This window comes from Benincasa hispida, chromosome 1 (assembly GCF_027475165.1).
Source record: "Benincasa hispida cultivar pf3 chromosome 1, pf3_genome.v1.1, whole genome shotgun sequence".
NCBI lineage: Eukaryota > Viridiplantae > Streptophyta > Magnoliopsida > Cucurbitales > Cucurbitaceae > Benincasa > Benincasa hispida.
This window is the reverse complement of record NC_143478.1, coordinates 30794580-30814442: the sequence shown is the minus strand read 5'-3', so window position 1 is coordinate 30814442 and position 19863 is coordinate 30794580. Positions and strand designations below refer to the sequence as shown.

The 19863-nt window shown below is 32.4% G+C and overlaps 1 protein-coding gene across 1 annotated transcript; it reads right to left on the bottom strand.

Moving 5' to 3' along the window:
- Nucleotides 1-6234: 6234 nt before the first annotated feature.
- Nucleotides 6235-8559, bottom strand: LOC120091817 (BAG family molecular chaperone regulator 3). The gene is made up of 4 exons (XM_039049958.2): nucleotides 7526-8559; nucleotides 7143-7399; nucleotides 6881-7027; nucleotides 6235-6787 (listed from the first exon to the last, which is right to left on the bottom strand). Exons 1-4 carry the CDS (start codon nucleotides 7749-7751, stop codon nucleotides 6419-6421), a joined length of 999 nt encoding a protein of 332 aa, XP_038905886.1. The 5' UTR covers nucleotides 7752-8559; the 3' UTR covers nucleotides 6235-6418.
- Between the last annotated feature and the right edge of the window lie 11304 nt (nucleotides 8560-19863).

The following is a 19863-nucleotide window of genomic DNA, read 5'->3' as shown; positions in this document are numbered from 1 at the left end:
AATTGTCATTAAATGGAAACAAAAGTGAATTGATATAATAACTAAAGAAACTAATTCATACTTCACGGCATAGTCTTCATATTTAATGGGATGTAGTCAATAAGGGTGAAATTAAAATAACGTTAATAAGAAATAAATGTGTTGGCCTACTTTATTGATTTGCATATTATTCTAAGAGAATTATTCAACTTTTTGAAATAAATAGAACAATCAAAGGTACTCAATTAAGACGGTGGGAAGGAAAACAAAACCATTGAAATCATGAACAAGATGGGTGTAAATCAAGTTTCAAACATTGCTGTTTAAACTTTATCCTTAATGTTGGAAGATGACAACTTCTAGAAGAACAAAAACAAAACTTCTTTATATATAATAACCCTAACATCATGACCTAAAAAGATAAAAGAAACCATTTTTATAGACTAAATAGGTGAAGAAAATGAGTTTCTAATAGGGAGACATAAGAGAGTTTTCTTAAGGCCAAAGATAAACCCATCAACACAAAGAACAAAAAAGGGAACCCCCCCCCCCCCCCCCATCAATTTACTAATTTATTAGCATTATCTTAACTCAATAATCAATATTATCTCCTTCCATATTTTATGAAATTGTGCTTTGAGAGTTTCTATTTAAATTGACATGCATGATATATACATATATCTAAAGAAGCATTGGAACTGGATGGGAGATTTGCCATCATTATCCACAGCAGCTTACCCTAAGACTAGTGGTTTTGTCTCTTTTTTCACCTCAAAGTGAAAAAGGAAAAAAAATAATTCTTTTTTCTAAAAAAAAAAATCAAACCTTAAGATAAAAGTTGTCACTTTTAAACCAAAAATTCAATTCAAAGATGTGAGAATTGGGTTTAATCGCACACCGTATAATTTTGAATATAATAAACAAAAGCTGTATGTTGAATCTTAATGAGATCTTTTTGAAAATGAACTTTGATTTGAGATTTTCAAAAAGAACGTTTAAATAATCCTAATTTCGTTCCCAATTTCTTAAAATTAATGCTTCGAAAATTATACATATGTCATATATGACATAATGATTATGATATATTTGGTGATCTAACATTTCATACCTAAACTACATACAATGTTGTATATTTTGGGTCACTTTCTACCCTTTCAATCAAAAAAATGGGAAATAATGTTTGGCTTCCGGTTTTAGAAACCTAGAACTCAAAAGGCTAAAGCATTGTATTATTTGTGTTTCAATTGTACAAATAAAAGAATCCGTTATATAAAATTAAATTCAATTATCTTAGATTTTAGTATGTGATTTAAAATCGAAAGGTTCAAAATTGCAACTTTGAACACACAAATAAGAAAGGGAACTTAATTGTTGATCTATAGAATGGATATTTCTGTTAATAAATTTTTTTGGATTAATAGATGATATATTTTTTGTTTTATGTGTATTTATAAAAGATATGAGAGGTATAAACTAATCGTTAATATCAATGTTAATCCTCTGATTTAATGATATATGGATGAATATATAGACGTATCGACAAATGTTTTAACCATGGTCGTAGATGATCTAGACAATAATTTATGTAAAAGTGGTAGGGGTAGGTAATAAAATAAGATATAGACGTCCAAGTTGTTTAGGAAATGGTATGTTTAGAGGAGACAGAATCCAAAAGAAAGAGGCAACAGAAACTGTGGATGTTAGATATATATATTAGATATTAGATATTTTTAGGCTTAATGTCTCTTCTTGCATTTTTCAGACAAACTTGAGTACCCATTGGCTTTGCTTCCGTGTCAAACTGCTTCTCAATTCCCTTTTCAAACCCTAAATTTCTAAATAACTTTTTTCCAATAACGTACAGAAAATAAAATTAAGAAAAAACTTTTTTATATATCTAATAATTTCTCTCTCTCTCTATGCCTATTTTTTTAAGGCACTTTTACCAATCAATCAAATTTCTTAGATAATTAGGTTTATCAACTTGGAAATGTAATGCATGGCCATTCTACGTTAATGCCCCTTTCGTTAATTGCATAAATATTATTTGGAAAAATACTCTTTAGTTTTCATATTTTGAGTATAGTTTATATTTTATTTCAAAGCGTTACAATTTTACCTTTAGGATTTTAGTTTTTTTTCTAATTTGATCCCTAAATTTCACGATTTATATTTTTAACTTCAATTTTTCATTAAATAACATGTCTTTTTTACTAATTGTTTTATTTACTTAAATTTTAAAATTTAAAACTCACTTTTATTGATTGATGTTAATGTTTATTAATTAATTTGAAATAACTATAAAGAAAAAATTTTAATTTGATTTTAATTAAAATAATGAAACTTAATTGATTTTACTTCTTTTAAATTAATTAATAAACATTGACACTAAAGATTAAAAAAAAAAAAAAAAAAAAAAAAAAAAAAAAAAAAAGCGAGTAATTTAGTGAACACTCAATTTTAAAAGTGTAAATCTTGAAATCTATAGACTAAATGGAAACGAAACTCAAAACTAAAAGGTAAATTGTAGCATTTTGAAGTATTGGATTTAAATTGAAACAAAATCAAAATTTAAGGACTAAATATGTAAAATTTTGAAACTTGTGGATAAAATGAAAACTAGACCCAAAACCTTGAGACGAAAAAGTATTTTTCCAATATTATTTTATCTCATTCCGCTTTATACAGTGATTTAATTTGGTAGGGTACTTCATAACCCCATATTAATTATAATATGGTTTAAACTTTATACTTTATCATGTTATTGAACCATAAAATGGTTCAATTATTTGGTCAAATACATGAGAAGTTGATAGTTTTTGAGTCGGATAATGAAGGAACATTCTACACATGTAGATTTTTGAGTCAAATTGTCGATGGATAAGTTGATAAGGAATTTCCCACTACTTTAATGAACTTAAAACATTGGTGGCTTTGGCTTATCTTCTTCTTTCTTTGAAGGATCCGTCTCAAAAGGTGGGATTGTTTTATTTAATTACTATTATTATCATTATCTAAAAAGAAAATATAGTTTGGAAAAAAAGAAAAAAAAAACCCTTAATGAGTGATTTATATTCATATATCTAATCGGAAAATTTTCACACATAAAAAATGGTAAGTTATTTATAAAAATTAAAAAAATATATATTGATAAATATGGATAGATTTCTATCGACCTAAATCAGTCCATATTTTTCTATTTTTGAAAGTCACGTTTCTGATCTTTTATATTGGAATCTACTAAAAATTAAATTTGCATGAGAAGTGTGTAAGAAGGCTTTTTAGACCCAACCCAATTATTCAGGTTGTAAATTTTTTCAATTCAAATAACCTTTATTAAAAAAATGAACTCAACCCAACCCAACCATGAAATATTTGGGTTGGGTTGGTTCAGGTTAATCAGATCATTTATTTAAAATTTTATTCTAAAAAGAAGCAAAACATAAATATGTAGAAGTCTAATTTAATTATAAAATTTTCTTTCTAAAGTGTAAAGAAACTACTTCTAAGATTTATTGAATTATTCAAAAAATATTGGAATTAAATAAAATTAAAATCAATATATGTATAAATAATTGTATTATAAGTAAGCAAAAAATATATTATAAAGTTAATAATAAATTATAAGTAAGAAAAAAATATTTTAAAGTTAATAATAAATTCGGGTTGGTTCGGGTTATATTAGGTGAACCCATGAACCAACTCAATCCATAAAATTTTCATTTATTTGAACCCAACCCAACCCAAATGAGTTGATAACCCAACTCAAACCACACTGATTGGGTTGGGTTGATCGGTTTTTTCGGATCATCGGACTTTTTGAACACCCCTAGTTGGAAGGGAGAAAAAAACAAAAACAAAAACCATAATATGATTTGGGTGACCTAACTTTAGTTTATTGACATGACAAGACATAGCAACCTTTGTTTGAATGTCCAAATGCAGGCCCTTTTGAATTGATTCCCCTTTTACAAACAAATTTGCTTCTTCATCTCCTTCCTTCCTTTTGTTTGAATTTTCAAAATCAAACCCCAAGTGGGAATTCAAATTGGCCAATTATGGTTTATTGTGGCCAATGTTTTAGCTTTTGGAGTGTTTTTTGGCACTGTGATGAGCATCATTTTTCCATTTTCTTTGACTTTCTAATCAACATGTTTAAAAAGGAAACAAGTTGGCCAATTCCTTTTTGGTTCATTTTCTTTCAAGACAATGACAAATGTAGCAATCGGGTTCAAAGTGTTAGTAGATATAGTACAATGTAAAAGAACTTACAGAGTCTATCAGTAATAGACTTCATCGTTGGTAGGAGTTTTTCGGTGATAGAGTCTATCACTGATAAGAGTTTATTAGTGATGGAGTCTATTACTGATAGATTTTGTTATATTTGTAATTCTTTAAATATATTGTTATTCACTTGATTAATACCCCTAAAAGTACCACTAATTGCAATTACCCTTTCTTCTTTTATTCTAATGGGTCTAAGTGGAGAGCTTTCAATTCAAATCCATATCCATTTGGCATTTATGCAAGTTTGGGCCTTATGAATATTGAAACAACAATTGTTGCGGGCCTTTCATTTCCCTTGATGATAGGGTGGGCCTTGATTTTAGCCCAATCCATAGTTGGGGCTCATTGGGCTCGGCTAACTACCCCTTTGCTATGTAATTTGCTTAAATCTCCCTTTTAATTCCTTTGTTATCATAAGTCAAGGCTCCCTCTAAAATAAGATCAAAAGAAATGGAAAATAATAAAGGAGAATAATTCCTTTTTTTATTTTTTATTTTTTTACTAGAGTAGCAAAATTAAAGATATACCCATAAACTGAAAGTTATTGCTTCTTGATAAATTTATCATACAATGAAATGAGAATAAGGAAAAATGAAGGGAATGAATTTACTCTTGATAAATTTTAATTTTAGTTAAGCTTTAAATAAAGGGAATGAATTTTTGTGTACACAAGGAAATATTATATTACAAAGTTCCATAATTTTTTTTATAATCTAATACATCCAAATTTATGGGTCTTCTTTCTTTTGAGTTTAGGATGAATATAACAGTTGATAATTTCTTATTCGTTGCTTAGATTACAAAATTCAATGATATGAATCATATTCATATGCAAGCATGAACAAACAAAAGCACAATTACACATCTTAATTAAATTAAAAAAGGCATAAAATAATGATCTTTTAAAGATTTTAAAAAAAGTTGAATTAAATTAAGATATGTTTTGCACATGAACAGTGTGAGTAATACAATAAAATACGAAACATTGTTTAGATTTGGACAGATATAAAGAAACATTCTACTTTTGTAAGATAAGATATACAAAACACCCAGAATGGGATTTTTGCAATCATTTCAGGATATTTCTTTAGTTAAAAGAGGGGAAAAGAATTATTTAGAGAGAGCAAAGAAAAGTAAGTTTTATGAATTGAGGGCTAATTTTAAGCCAAGATTTGATGCCTAAAAATAGTAGTTGAGCTTTTTGGTTGCTGAGTTGCTGATTTGTCCATTTCCATTCAGCAATAATTCATTAATTCTCATCATCATTCTTTATAGCTATTGAGTGATTGTTGGAGGTTTTTTTTTTTTATTTATTTATTTATCATTACCTCTTTGCTTCTTTGCTTCACAGAAAGGCAATGGAAGAGTCTCAAACTTCACTTTTCTTCACACTGAAACTCAAAACCTTTGTTAATTCTCTTTGGTCACTTCCCATTATTGCTTTCAGAGCTTCTGAATTTGGAAAGGCTTCAAAGGGATGAAAATCCCTAATTCCAAAGTTGTAAAGAAAAAACAATGATGAAAAAAGTAGTAATCTAATGTAATCATATATTTGGTGGTACTTTAAATCACACTTGGCTATCTATCCTTGGTTGGGTTAGCTGTGTTGATTATCAAAATCATCTTCATCAAGAACCACTTTTTTTGTCAGTTTTGTAGCCCCCACAAAAAATAAAATTTCTTGTATTAAATAATGGTGATTGTTTTCTTCTCATTAACCCCATCTGCTTGATGAAGATCCTGGAAACACCCAGAAAAGAAAAGAAAAAGAACAAACCAATCATCATCTCATTTTAATTAAAACGCAAAGCAGCATTATTCTAATTGGAGAAGATGAACCTTTTGAGTTTTCAACATACAACCTCTCTCATGTATCTGAAGATAGGTTTTTGTAGAGTGAAAAAGAGAGAAGATACAAATGGGAAAAAAGAATTCCACAATGCCAAACAAAAATCAAGGGACAGAAGATTTGATGATCAATATTGTAGTAAAGTAACCCCATTTATTTCCTCAAAAGGGGGGGAGGGGTGTGTCTAAATTTCCATCTAAATACAGTAAAGAATGAAAGGGCTCACATTGATTGATATAATAAGGGGCCAGACCAGCTAAATCTGAATTCAAATCACACATCCTCACAAAATGTATATGCCTCTCACTCGAAGAATTCCCAGTTGAACCTCGGTGGGACAGGATGCTCGGCGGGTGCGATTGATGGGGAAGAATCAAATATCTCCCATTTTGTTGTGACTACAGTAGCCGATGATGTCGTTGACTTCGTCGAATGCTGTGGAGATTGTTGACATAGTAGCAAGTTGTCGATGAGGGCAAGATCGCGTGGCTGCTCCTCTTGAATTGTTGATAGTTTGGTGTTTGCAAAGGAAGGTCTAGTTGTTTGTCTTTGATGATTAGAATTGTTGGTGTTGTTGTTGCATTGGAGTTGAGTTTGTGTTTGAATTGTAGCCATGGAGTTTTTCATCTTCAACAAATCAAGAGTTTCAACATATTTTTGCACTCTTTTTACCTACAAATGATTAAAAAAATGGTTTAAAACTGAGTGTTTTCAACTCAAGAACAGGACAATGAATGATATGAACATAAAAGAACATAACATAACCTGCATTTTCCTTTGCAACTTCACATCTCCATCTCCCATGATAGCATCCAATTTAAGCAATTCATTCATTAACAAATCAATCAAATTCAGCACATCATTCTCAGCAACCTTCCCACCTTTACAAACCACAGATTCCAAAGCAGAAACCTATTTGCATTGCCATTACCCACCAAACTTCAATTTCCCCACACAAAAACAAAAACTAAAAAACAAAAGAAAAAGAGGAAACAAGTCATTCATTAAATTCTCAAGAACTAATTACCTGTCCTGCAAGTCTATCAACTTCCAGACTGATTTCTGATATACATTTCGAAGCTCTCTCCATTTTAGCATTCTTCCTCATCTCAAGGTACCTTCTTTCTTGGCTAATTGGGTCTTCCATTAAAACAATCTTGGATTTGTTTTTTACCCCACAACTGTCCAGAAACGCCTTTGAATCTCTCTCTCTCTTTTTGAACAACAGCTTCTGATCTTGATGGTGTAATCCAGTAGGTCCTACCAACATCTTCTTCAATTCCCCTGTAAAACAGCAGAAATAGAACAACAATCAGTTTTCAAATAAACATTGAATCACTCCCCTCATCTGTTTCAACTTCATTCCGGATTCTCAGAATTTTAGATACATAAAAAAGGGTCTCTCTTTACCAAATGTAGCTTGAGAACTGATACTAATTTCGTGGTATGTAGAGTTGTATTTGACTTTAACTCTAATCGTCGGCGCCGGAGTTGATTCCTTGTCGGAATCAGGGGTTCTCTTCTGAACAAGCATTCCCCCTGGCCGCAATTCCCAATCCAGCGGTCGGTTGTCACCGACGGCGGAACTACCCTTCATCGGTGACAGCTCTGTCGTTTTGGTCTTCAATTTCATCATCTTTGACCCAAGTACCAATTGGAAAGCGGCAGATCTCGGCGGCGTGAAAAATATAATTCCGGCGATCTGCGAAAGAAATGAAAGAGATCCAATAGAAGTTTAAGAGGGTATTGTAGAATAAAGGAGAGAGGGCAGCATTTAGAGAGTTATGTGGAAGCAATTGCAAAAGGCAGACAGACGGTTTAAAAGAGCGATTGAGTAGGAACAAAATTCAGAGACCACAATGAACAAAAATTCATTGGGAGTCTTGTTCTTGAATTTAAAATGAGGGGGTTTCTAATCTGAGACCACTTAGAGACAAAGGTTTCTCCTTTTGGGTAAAATCTGAACAACCCAGAATCTGCCAGACCAGAGGGAATCGAGATGAAGCCAAATTAGCCTTGAACCCGCTTACTTAGGGAAAAGTTATCCCACCCTACTTGCTAAAGTCGAGAGAATCAAAGAAACAGAACAAAAAAATGGAACTTGAAAGGAACTTAGTTAGTATTTGACGTCCCTCTGTATTGTCTGTGCGAGGGAGTTGAGAGAAACTGCAACTGAGAGAGAGAGAGAGAGAGAGGAAGAAAGAAAAAAAGAGAAAAAAAAAAAAAAAAAAAAAAAAAAAAAAAGGACAGCTAAGTTGGGTGTATTGATTTATTGTGATATTATAAATATGGAAAAAGAAGGAAAAGAATTAATAATGAGAAATAAAAAGAAAAGCCGCCAAAGCTTGCGTTGGAAGTGGGTTATAAAGGGGAAATGAAAAGAAAGATGAAAGCTTGAGGAGGAGTTTGGGCTCTTGACTTACGTATGTATGGAGGAACTGTCTGTCTCATAAATACCTTATTTCTTTTATATTTATACGCTCTGTTTTTCTGTCTCTGTTTCGACTTTCTTTTGTGTGTGTGTGTCTTAAAAGCAAAGGAAACCCCTTCCTTTCTTTCTTCTTCTTCCTCTTCTTCTTGCTTTACTTTATAATTAGTGACTCAAAACAAAACCCCTTAAATACTACACGTGTGCTTCTTATTGTCAATTATTTGCGTCCTCACTTTGGTCTCTCCTCAAATTTTGAACTATAATATATCATACAACTTTGAAATTTTTCAATTTTATTTCTATTTTGTTTTGGAGTATAAACGTGTTATTAGTTTTATGTAAACAAGATTAAGAGTAGGAAGTATGATTTTTTTTTTCTTTTTATATCAACTTATACCTCTAAATTCTAGGGGTTATATCAATATAAACTATGAACTAATTTCAATCAATTTAAATCCTTAAATTTTGTAGTTATATCAATATATGCCCTCCATGATGTTCCGTTTGGAAAATTCTCTTCTTCAACTTGTAATCGTATCAATTAAACCCTCAAACTTTGATAAATTAATCAATTCAAACTCTTAGGGGACGTTTGGGGTAAGGAGTTGATTATTAAGTTATTATAGTCGAGTTATAATAGTTTGTGTTTGTGGTATAAATTATTTTAATTTAAAAAATATTTACTATAACAAATAATTAAAAAATGATGAATGTAAAATAATAAAAACTATAGCAAATTAAGGTTTTGAAATAATGTTGACTATAACTAATTGGAGACTATAAAATGAGGTGATTATTATAGTTTTATGATAGTCTTTGTCCCAAGTGCCCAAGAAAACATTTTTTTTTTTTAATTATTCATGCATTTACTCTTATAGTTTATTTTATAAAACTGACATTTGAATAAATCTACATAGGTTTGAGATTTGATGGATGATCTTAAAAAATATAAGTAATAAAGGATTTAAATTGATTGGTTTAACTAGGAGTTTAATTGACTTAAATTATAAGTTTCACACTCTATTGGTTGAATGAAATTTGAAGGAAGGTATAAATTGATATAATTACAAAAAATTTAAATTTATATAATTATTAGTTCAGTATTTTAATTGATACAATCTAAAATTTAAGATATATAAATTGGTATTTGCACTTTTTTTTTTTTTCTCTCGGTCTATTTTTGCTTGGCGTAATGGTCAGATTTTTATATTTGACAAGATTGTTTACAAAATTAATTGTCATTTTGTTTAAGGCATATAAACTATATAGTTTTTGAAAGATCGATTCCAATCCTCTTTAATTTTCTTTTCAATATAAAATAACTTTGGGGGAAAAAAAAGACACCCTTATGTTTGACCCATTTAATGCACAAAAATGAAAGGTAAAACCATTTAAGATGTGATTTATTGATATAACTAAGTTACAAATATTATAATAATGGTTGGGTATGTTTTCTAAAAATGTTTAAATACTATTTTGGTTTTTATATTTTTTTATATTTTTACCCTTCTATTTTTAAAAGGTTCATTTTAGTCTCTATACTTTCGACTTTAATTTATTTGATCCATAATTTAAAAATGTTCATTTTTTGTCATTGTACCTTTAATTTTAGTTTATTTTGGTCCTTAAAAAAAATGATCATTTTTATCCTTTAAAGGTAAAAATGAAGAGACCAAAAAATGATAAATTTTTACAACTGTAAGGACCAAAATGATCCAAAGGACAAAAATGAATATTTTTAAAGTATATTGATCAAAATGAACCAAACTTAAAAGTATGGGAACCAAATTGAATAATTTACCAGTATAAAGATAAAAAAGAATCAAAACCAAAAGTATATGAATTAAAATAGTATTTAAATAACCATGTTAGGAGACACATTTTTTTTTTTTTTAACAGCAAATCATCTTTTAAACTTCATGGCAAAAATGTCATTCTGCAACTTGGGAATGAAAATGAATTATTTCATAAACTTAAGTCAACAAAAGTATTCTTTTTTCCTCTTAAGATTTTATAATTTCTTCTTAACTAGGTGTATGAGTAATTAAAAATTCAAACATCAATCTACATTTTTCTGATGTTTTTTTTTTCTTTGTATATTTAATTTCCTTGGTTGTTTGAAAACAATTTTTTTTTTTCCATGCTTCCTTGGCAATGGTTTTAATTTTCATAAACCAAATACTTTTCATTAAAAATAGAATAAAACATAACAAATGTGAAATTAGATGAAACAGGATATTTTACCCATCTCTGTTTTTCAACTACTCCCACTTGAAACGGATTTCATTCTAAATTTGAGTCCAATTTGCCTTTTAAACGGCATCTACTAACATTATTCTTATCCAAAATAAATACCATGATCATAACTATTTCGTTTGTGTTGATAATTTTTTTGAGTGGCTAATTTCTTGTTGTCGATAGTGATGGATTTTCTTCTTAAGTAATATATTTTATTGATTATAAAAATCATTTTTGGTATTAGTATATTTAATACATTTTTCCCTTTTCAATATAAGTTGTGCATTAGGTAATTTGTTTCGGTAGAAAATTTTTCCAAAATTAAATTACTAAATCTGATTGCTTTTTTTCCTTTAAGAAAAGCAAGACAAAATTGATTTATGAAAATCATTTTGGAATGCTTTGGAAGCCTTTGGAACTTCAAAAGCAAATCCCACACTTTCCCCCTTTTTTTTCTTTTCATTCGAGATTTTGTCTCCAAATTAGGGGCAATTTAGAAATTTCACAAACTTCCATAAATTGATTTTTTCCTTGATGAAAATCTTGGAGTAAAGTTAAACAACATAAATTCATTCAATTGGAGAAAATCTAACATTTTGTTTTTTTTTCCCTTGAAAATGACATTTTGAAAAAAAATTGTTACTTTTATTTTAATTTTGAATTATCATTAAATATTTTTTGTGAATAATATTAAATATTTTTTGAAAAAAAAAAAGAAGCAATAAACCATTCATTGAACTCAAATAGAAAAACGCCTTTCTCACCTTCTTTTAACTTGACGCGTCCACATTTACAAAATATGATAGAGAGCAAAATCTTTATAATGCATGAACAGATAAACAAGCTATATATAGAGGATTTCTTCTATATTATTTCACACCTTGGCGTTGAAGAAGCAGCAAAGAGATTTGAAGAAGTGGGCACTGGATGGAAAAGACAGAGAAGAGAACAACCCACCGCAGAAGAATGAGGCAATGGTGCCAATTTATACAACATCTAGTCCTAATTGGGGAAAATAAAACAAATATAAAAGAATAATCAAAATATTAGAAATATACAAATGGGCACACCTAATTGGTAACAGAAATATTTCATTTAACAAATTCATAACGATTGTGATTTTGGCCAATTCCATTGCCTGAGATATTTTTTGTCCTCCGTGGCTCCTCTTTGGTGATTGGATGTTGAGCTGGTGTCGTTTGACCATTGACAATAGCCACCATGGTGTTGTCCCTAATATCCCCTCAAACTTGGGAGAAGTTCAATGACGCCAAGTTTGGATCGAAGATTGAAAAGTTGTGTTTGACTTAAAGTCTTGGTTAGACAATTAGCAAGTTGATCAGCTATTGGTACATACCGTATATCAAGTTTTCCTTTAAGGACCTGATCTTTGATGAAGTGTACATCGATTTCGATGTGTTTTGTACAACATGAAACGCGGGGATTTACAACCAAGGCTTGAGCACTAATATTTTCACACCACAATATGGTTTTCATCAAAGACTTTGCCCCAAGTTCATCAAGTAGCTGTTGAAGCCATATAACCTTTGAGGAAGCATGAGCTAAAGCTCGATACTCGAATTCAATACTAGACCTGGCCACTACCGTTTTCTTTTTGGATGACCAGGAGACGAGATTATTATCTACAAAAACATAATATGCTGCTACAGACTTATAATCATCGATATTTGACGCCCAATCAGCATCAGAGAAGGTCGTAACTTGGAGATCATCCCACAGCTGAAAGAGAAGCCCAAAATTCTTAGTACCTTGAATGTAACGAAGTACCCTTTTGGTGGCTTGCCAATGAGTAAGAACGAGTCTAAGTTAGATATTATAAGGCACCAATGGTACTCCAATAGATAAATGGATTCTCTAGTGGAACCCCTTCAGGGTGCGAAAGATGTTTCCCTTGGACGCTCAAGGTGAGGGCTTGACGTCAAATAGATTGAGTTTATGGAGTAGATGATCCACATATTTAGCTTGGTTTAATAAAAAAAAATCCAGACTCTAAGTAGTGCACTTGAATGCCGTGAAGTCTTCTAATATCCTTAAGGGCAAATTGTTTATCTAAATGACGTACCCCGTGATCAATCATTTCCGGACTATTCCCTATTAGTATTACATCATCAACATAGACAAATAAGTAAATTACGATAGCAAATGATCTAAAGATATAAAGAGACATATCTATCCGAGAGTTCAATAAGCCCCATTGCAGTATAGCCACTTTTAGAATATGTGTCCATGCTCGTGGTGCTTGTTTAAGCCCATAGATAGCTTTGCGAAGTTTACAGACATAGTTTGGTATTTAAAATCAACGTATCCTTTGGTTGTGTCATGTAAATATCCTCGGTGATTGAGAAATGCATTGTTGAGGTCCAGCTGCCGTAAAGTCCAGTCTTTAGTAGTCGTAATGCTCAATACAACACGGATAGTAGAGGCCTTAATGACGTGGCTGGATATTTCAAAGAAATCTATACCTAGATGTTGATGAAATCCCTTGGCAACCAACTGGGATTTGTAACGCATAATTGAGCCATTAACAATCCTTTTCAATCGAAAAACCCATTTATTCCTCACAACATTATAAGTTGACAAAGGAGGAATAACCTCCCAAGTCTTATTAGAGATCATTGTTGAGTATTCGACATCTATCACTTCCATGCACTGTGGAGTTTTAAGAGCATCATTTACTTTCGTAGGTTCAGTTAAGGTCAAATCTGGTTTTGTCTTGGCAATCTATGCCTTCGGCTTGAATATTCCAATCTTGCCTCAAATGATCATTGGGTGAGTTGGTTAGGGTGGAGGTGGATTCACCTCTGGAGGTATTTGAGGTGAAGAGTTAAGAACTAGGTCGGTGGAGAGACCTTGTCTACTGAACAATGGTCAAAGGGTAGAGAGGGAGAAGAAGTATAAAGGTGGACTGAGGAAACTGTGGTGGTATTGAGGGTTGGATTAATATAGGTGGGTTGACCGTTTTGTTGGGTTGATTATTGAGGTTCTGTTAGGCTGATGGTGGAGTGGGCTCAATATGAGGTGTGAGATATTGGGTCTCTTTGTAACTTAGAGTTTAGGTTAGGAATGGTAGATTGTTTACGAGGGATTGAGAGCTGGGTTGGACTGGGGGTATGCCTGGATCTGTAGGAGGTGGAGTTAGGCTTTGGTTTGATCCAGATGCATAGAGGAAGTCATTTTCATTGAACTTTACATGTCGAGATATGTAGAGTCGGCCGGTTGGGCTTAAACACTTATGTCCTTTGTGAGTTAGACTGGGCCCAAGGTACACACATTTCTTCGAGTGAAGCTAGAAATTGTGTTCTTGATAGGGACGTAAGCACGAATAACAACCATACCCGAATACCCTGATATTAGAAAATCAAGTTTAGTATTGAAACATTAATTAAGAAGGAGACTTACCCTTTAGTGTTAGTATGGGCGAGCCATTAGTGATGCTTGTTGCTATTTAAAAGGCATTCTGCCAGAAAAGAAAGTGGTAAAGATGCTTGGACTAGTAATGTGGTTTCAACTAAGTGGAGGTGTTTTCTTTCAGCCCAACTATTTTGGGCTAAGGTGTGTGGGTAGGACTTTCATGATATTATACCCATTGAATTACACATTTGATGAACACGTACATACTCCCCTCCATTATCGGATTGTAACACTTTCATTATAGCATTAAACTGTGTTTTTAATATCTGAACAAAGTGATTGAATATGGACCCTGTTTCACTTTTCTATTTTAGAGGGTACACCCACAGGTAACTACTGTGATCATCCAAGAAGGAGACATAATACCGAAATCCATCTAATGAAGTTACGGGAGCAAGGCCCCAAATGTCCGTATGTATTAAATCAAATATTGTTGAAGCATGGGAAGAGGAGTTAGGAAATGGTAATGCATGGGAAGAGGAGTTAGGAAATGGTAATGCATGGGCTTTTCCATATTGACATGATTCACAAAATTTGGATTCTTCATTAGACTTAGTAGGAAGATTACAATGTTTGATGAGAAAATCTAAAAGTTTAGAGGACGAGTGTCCTAACCTTCTATGCCATACAACCTTTGACTCTACAACATTAACCCGAATTTTTAATAGCATAAGTGCTACAGGATCATTATTTTTATGTATGGGCTGGGTTCCCTCACAAATGTTATTCTTCATCACTTTAACTCCATTCAAACACTAGAGACCATCACTGAGCTCCCCTCTCAGTAGAATGTTGCCTGCATGCTTGTCCTTTGAAAGACAATGATCACCATGAAACTCAATAAAAATTGTGTTATCATGTGCATGCTTAGAGACACTAATTAGATTTTTTGCAATATCAGGTACACACAACACATTTTCAAGTTAAAAAATAGGTATTTCCATCAGACAGACATGATTTTCCAGTATAACATATTTGAGGTTTATCACCATTACCAATAGTTACTCAATCAGTACCTCCATATTCCACAGGATTAACGATGTTATTGTAATCGGACGTCGCATGTAAAATCAGTATCTCCATATTCCCACAATGTTGTTGTCATCGGATATCACATGATTTGTAGCTCCATTGTTAGCATATTAGTTGGAATCGCTTACTGTTTCAGGTGTAGGGATTGAATCCCATAGCAGAAGCGTTTCAACGAGGAATTCCTTGCATCCCGCGATTTGATTTTACATTAAATAAAATCATTACACTAAACACAATAAATAAACACGTAAATTAGCATGCTTTTAGGGAAAGGATTAGAACAATTTTTACCTTTATAGATTCCCTAATGCCACGAACAAGTTTCTTCAAGGTTCCAACGAACGGATTTCCAAACGATCTTGATCAAAAATAACTTCTTGAACGATCTCGAATACTACAATGAGAAAAACCTTGTTATATTCTCTTAGGACTCCAATAGAGGATAGGCGGTATCCAACTATTGGGAGAGAAGAGAATAATGTTTTTTATAGAGTAGAGAGACTCAGAGAAAATTCTGCACAATAACACTAGGGAGTTGTGTATTGTCAGAGTTTCTTTACAATGAGACTGTATTATGTATTTTTCAAAGGGTCATAGGGAGGTCTTTATATAGAGAAGGACCAAGACCTTTCCCTAATGTATTTTCCTTTTCGTAATATATATTTTCTTTTTCTGTAATTAATTAGATCATGCTTATTTATTTAACTAGCCCATTTAATTATTTAATTAATTACCAAATTAAATAACACTTATTTAATTTTAATTTGCACAATAATTATATAATCAATTATATATTAAACTCAATTTAATGTATATATTTAATTATCATATACATCGCATATATATGTGCAATATCTTCTTATTCATTAATTCTTTGTGAATCTAATTCACTTAAATTAATTAATTTGAATCTTATTCAAATATTACTTTCCAATTTAATTATAGACCATATCCATAATTAATTATATATTAATTGATTAATATATAGTTTCCTCAAATTAATTTAAACGATTCAAATTATCCCTTTTAAGTATCCTTTAGTGAGTTAACGAGGAGACCTGGTGGACCTGTAGATCAGAAGCTCCAACGATATGATATTAATTGGCCAAACTCATTAACTAAATTAATCAATATTTGTTAACTGTGAGTACACTCCATTAAAGACCCACAGCTGCACTATTCTCACTACAAATATATTTTTGTGTCCATGGATATAGACCAATACCAGCAAGTTAGTCCTTCACGAGTGTTCATAACATCAACTGGGTCAAATTACCATTTTACTCTTGGGTTACCTCTGAGTTCTTAAGTACCAGTGTTCCTCTAATGAACAACTTGTTTATGGTCCAACCAATAAACAGAAACCACTCTTGGACCAATGAGAGGGTAGGGCTCTTTATTCAAGTCCTGGAGACATCACTTAAGGGAACATTCATCTACTTACCCTCAGGGAGAGAAGGAATGAATTCCATCTTATATTATTATGTTCCTAACTCCCCACTCGATCTTGTCCCCAAAGTGGTAGGCATATTAGGTCAAAGATTTGGCCACCCTCACCCATACAAGTCAAAGGACAATCCCTCGTGAACAGGAGTTCATAATATAATCAAGATTAAGATTAAGTTGCCTAGGTCATCCAATTGATATAGGAACCTAACTAGTTAACGGTGTTACATCTAGTGGTTACTATTTCGCAGTTCAGTCTTATGCAAACTCATTGCATAAGATAACCCCACCCGTGTATCATCTACATGAACGTGTTGGATCATTGTGTTTGTATCAAATACAAAATGGGTCGTATCTATAATGTTACCAAGATAAGGTATCCGACCTTATCCCTATACTATAGACCCTTTAGGTTGTATCTTGAACATTGATCCTTGTATGTCTCCACATATAGTTCAAGACTCATAAGACAGCCTTGGATGTTAGTTTATTGGATTTAGGGTTATTAAGACAAAATAGACAACAATACAAGCAATAACATTTATTGAATTAACATCCATAACTCTTTATTGATGATGGTCAATTAATATCATATACTATGTATGAGTTTTAGGGAATAAAACCCTACAAACTCCCACTTGAATTAAAACTCTAGTCAGTGGGTTGTACACAATCCAAAAGGCGGGATAATGCTAAATACAATAATTTAAGGCATCCATATACTCATTACATATCTCCCACTTGCTCTAGATTATACAATGTACATGTCTCGTAGACCTAGATTCTCTAAATGATCCTTGAACACTTTAACCGAGAGAGCATTCTAAATAGATCAACAATGTTGTGCTCTGAGGCAATCTTTGTGACAATCACATCACCTCTTTGGCTCCCTTATCAAGTGATACTTCCTCTCAATATGCTTTCCTCGTTTATGACTGAAAGGTTTTTTAGAGTTTTCTAATGCTCGACTATTGTCACAGTATAAGGTGATGGGCAAGTTCATATTTGGAACCATTTCCAACTTACTCAGGAACTTTCTTAGCCAAACTGCTTCCTTTACTGCTTCACAAGCAGCTACATATTCAGCTTCCATAGTGGAATTTGCAATGTATCCTTGCTTGATACTATGTTATACTATAGCTTTCCCGTTTAGGGTAAACACTAATTCTGACGTGGATTTCTTAGAATCCTTGTCAATTTGAAAATAAGAGTCAGTGTATCCTGTAAGGATCACATCTTTAGCTCTATACACTAGCTTGTAGTCTCTCTTTCTCCTAAGATACTTGAGAAAGTTCTTAACCGCTGTCAAATGGTCTAGCCCTGGATTGGACTGGTACTTACTAACAATTCTCACTACATAATAAATGTCTAGCCTAGTGTAGAGCATAACATACATTAAGCTTCCCACAACTAACGCATAGGGAATACTTCTCGTATCCGCAACTTCTTGAGGTGTTTTAAGACATTGCTCCTTAGACAGACAGGTGAACCCCGTGCCTGAAAGGTAATAAACCCTTCTTAGAGTTCTGCATCGAATATCGAGTCAATATTTTGTCGATATAAATTGCTTGAGACAGAGCTAGCGTTATGTTCTTGCGATCCCTGATGATTTGGATCCCAAGTATTGGGGTTAATGCCCTAAACTCTCATTGGGTCCTATAGTTTGTAAACACCTCTATTGAACAAATGCTTGTGATGTAATAATATGATATTTTTTCTTCACTATTGTCTATGAAACATGAGATGTTTTATTTGCTTTACCACAAACCAATGAACTAAGATCTCTGGTTGTCGTTGTAACTTAAGCATGTATGTAGAGACATATAAGTGGATCATGCCTTAAGTGATAACCTAAATGGTCTGTAGTATATGGATATAGGAGGAAAACTTTATCCTGGTGACACTACGGATACGACCTGCTTTGTTAATTGTTACAAGTGTTGTCACGTGCTACAGATGGTCTGATCCTGATCATTCATGTTGAGATATGCGAGTGGGGCGTCTTATAAAAAGAGTTTATATAAGACCTGACCACGAAGTGTTAACATCTCGTTATATAACATCGTTCATGACAGAGACTTCACTTCACTAGAATGACCATAGGTAACATGACCTCAATCCTGAGTGAGTTAGGAACTCCTGCCTTTGAGGGCGGTCCTTTAACTTGCATGAGTACGAGTGGCCTGATTGCCGACTCAAACCAACCACATAGAGGATTCATCTGATTTGGAGCTAGGAACTCGGCTACCCAAGATGGAATTCACTCTTTCCTCGAAGCAAGGGTAAGTAGATAGATTGCTCCATTAAGGGTTGATCCCGGGGATTGAACGATGTGGTGCCACACACCTTCTCATGGCTTGAGAGTTATCCACTCATAATAGGACTATGATGTATTGTTCATTAGAGGAATCAGTGGTACTTAAGGAGTTAGATGTAACTATAGGGGCAAAACGGTAAATTGGCCCAACTGTACTTATGAGCATCTGTGAAAGGTTATCGTATTATTGACTACTTATATTCGATGGACACAGAAATATAATTGTGGTGAGAAGAAAGCAGTTGTCGATCTTTAGTGGAGTGTCTGATAGTTAACGAATGATGGATCTCATGACTAAAAAGTTTAATCAGCTATTCACGTACCGTTGGAGCTTCAAGCTACAGGTCCATAAGGTCCCCTTGGTAGCTCAATGGATTCAAGTTGAAAATCAATTTTTGGGCCAGTTTGAAGTGTTCAAATTAACAAGAAAGAGTTTGATTATATATGATATGATTAAACTGGTTCAATTATATATGATATAGTTGACATGATGTATGAGATACATTAATTGGAGGAAAATGATATAAATTTGATGTATATCAGGTAAAGGAGAAAAGGACTATGGTTTAAATGTTTTATATGATATGATATTAAAACTATAGATTATAAATATAATATGATGAAAAGTTATTATATTTATTATAATTAAACAATTTTGAGATAATTGTTAGTGGTTTCTCCTTAACCGTGCTTGAAAGTGGGAGGTTGTATTCAGTTTTCATAACTAAAGGATAAAATGAAAAATGTTCTCATTTTGGAATGAATTGTAGTATCGTTTCATTCGAGTACATTGCCTATCGTTTAGCTCACGAGAGACTACATGACAGCTTCAAGTGTTTGTCTATACGATTG

Coding starts and splice junctions, on each gene's coding strand:
- LOC120091817 (XM_039049958.2), bottom strand. CDS start 7,751: ATGATGAAATTGAAGACCAAAACGACAGAGCTGTCACCGATGAAGGGT. Junction 7,400..7,525: donor CAGTTCTCAAGCTACATTTG/GTAAAGAGAGAC, acceptor GCTGTTTTACAG/GGGAATTGAAGAAGATGTTG. Junction 6,788..6,880: donor AGTTGCAAAGGAAAATGCAG/GTTATGTTATGT, acceptor AATCATTTGTAG/GTAAAAAGAGTGCAAAAATA.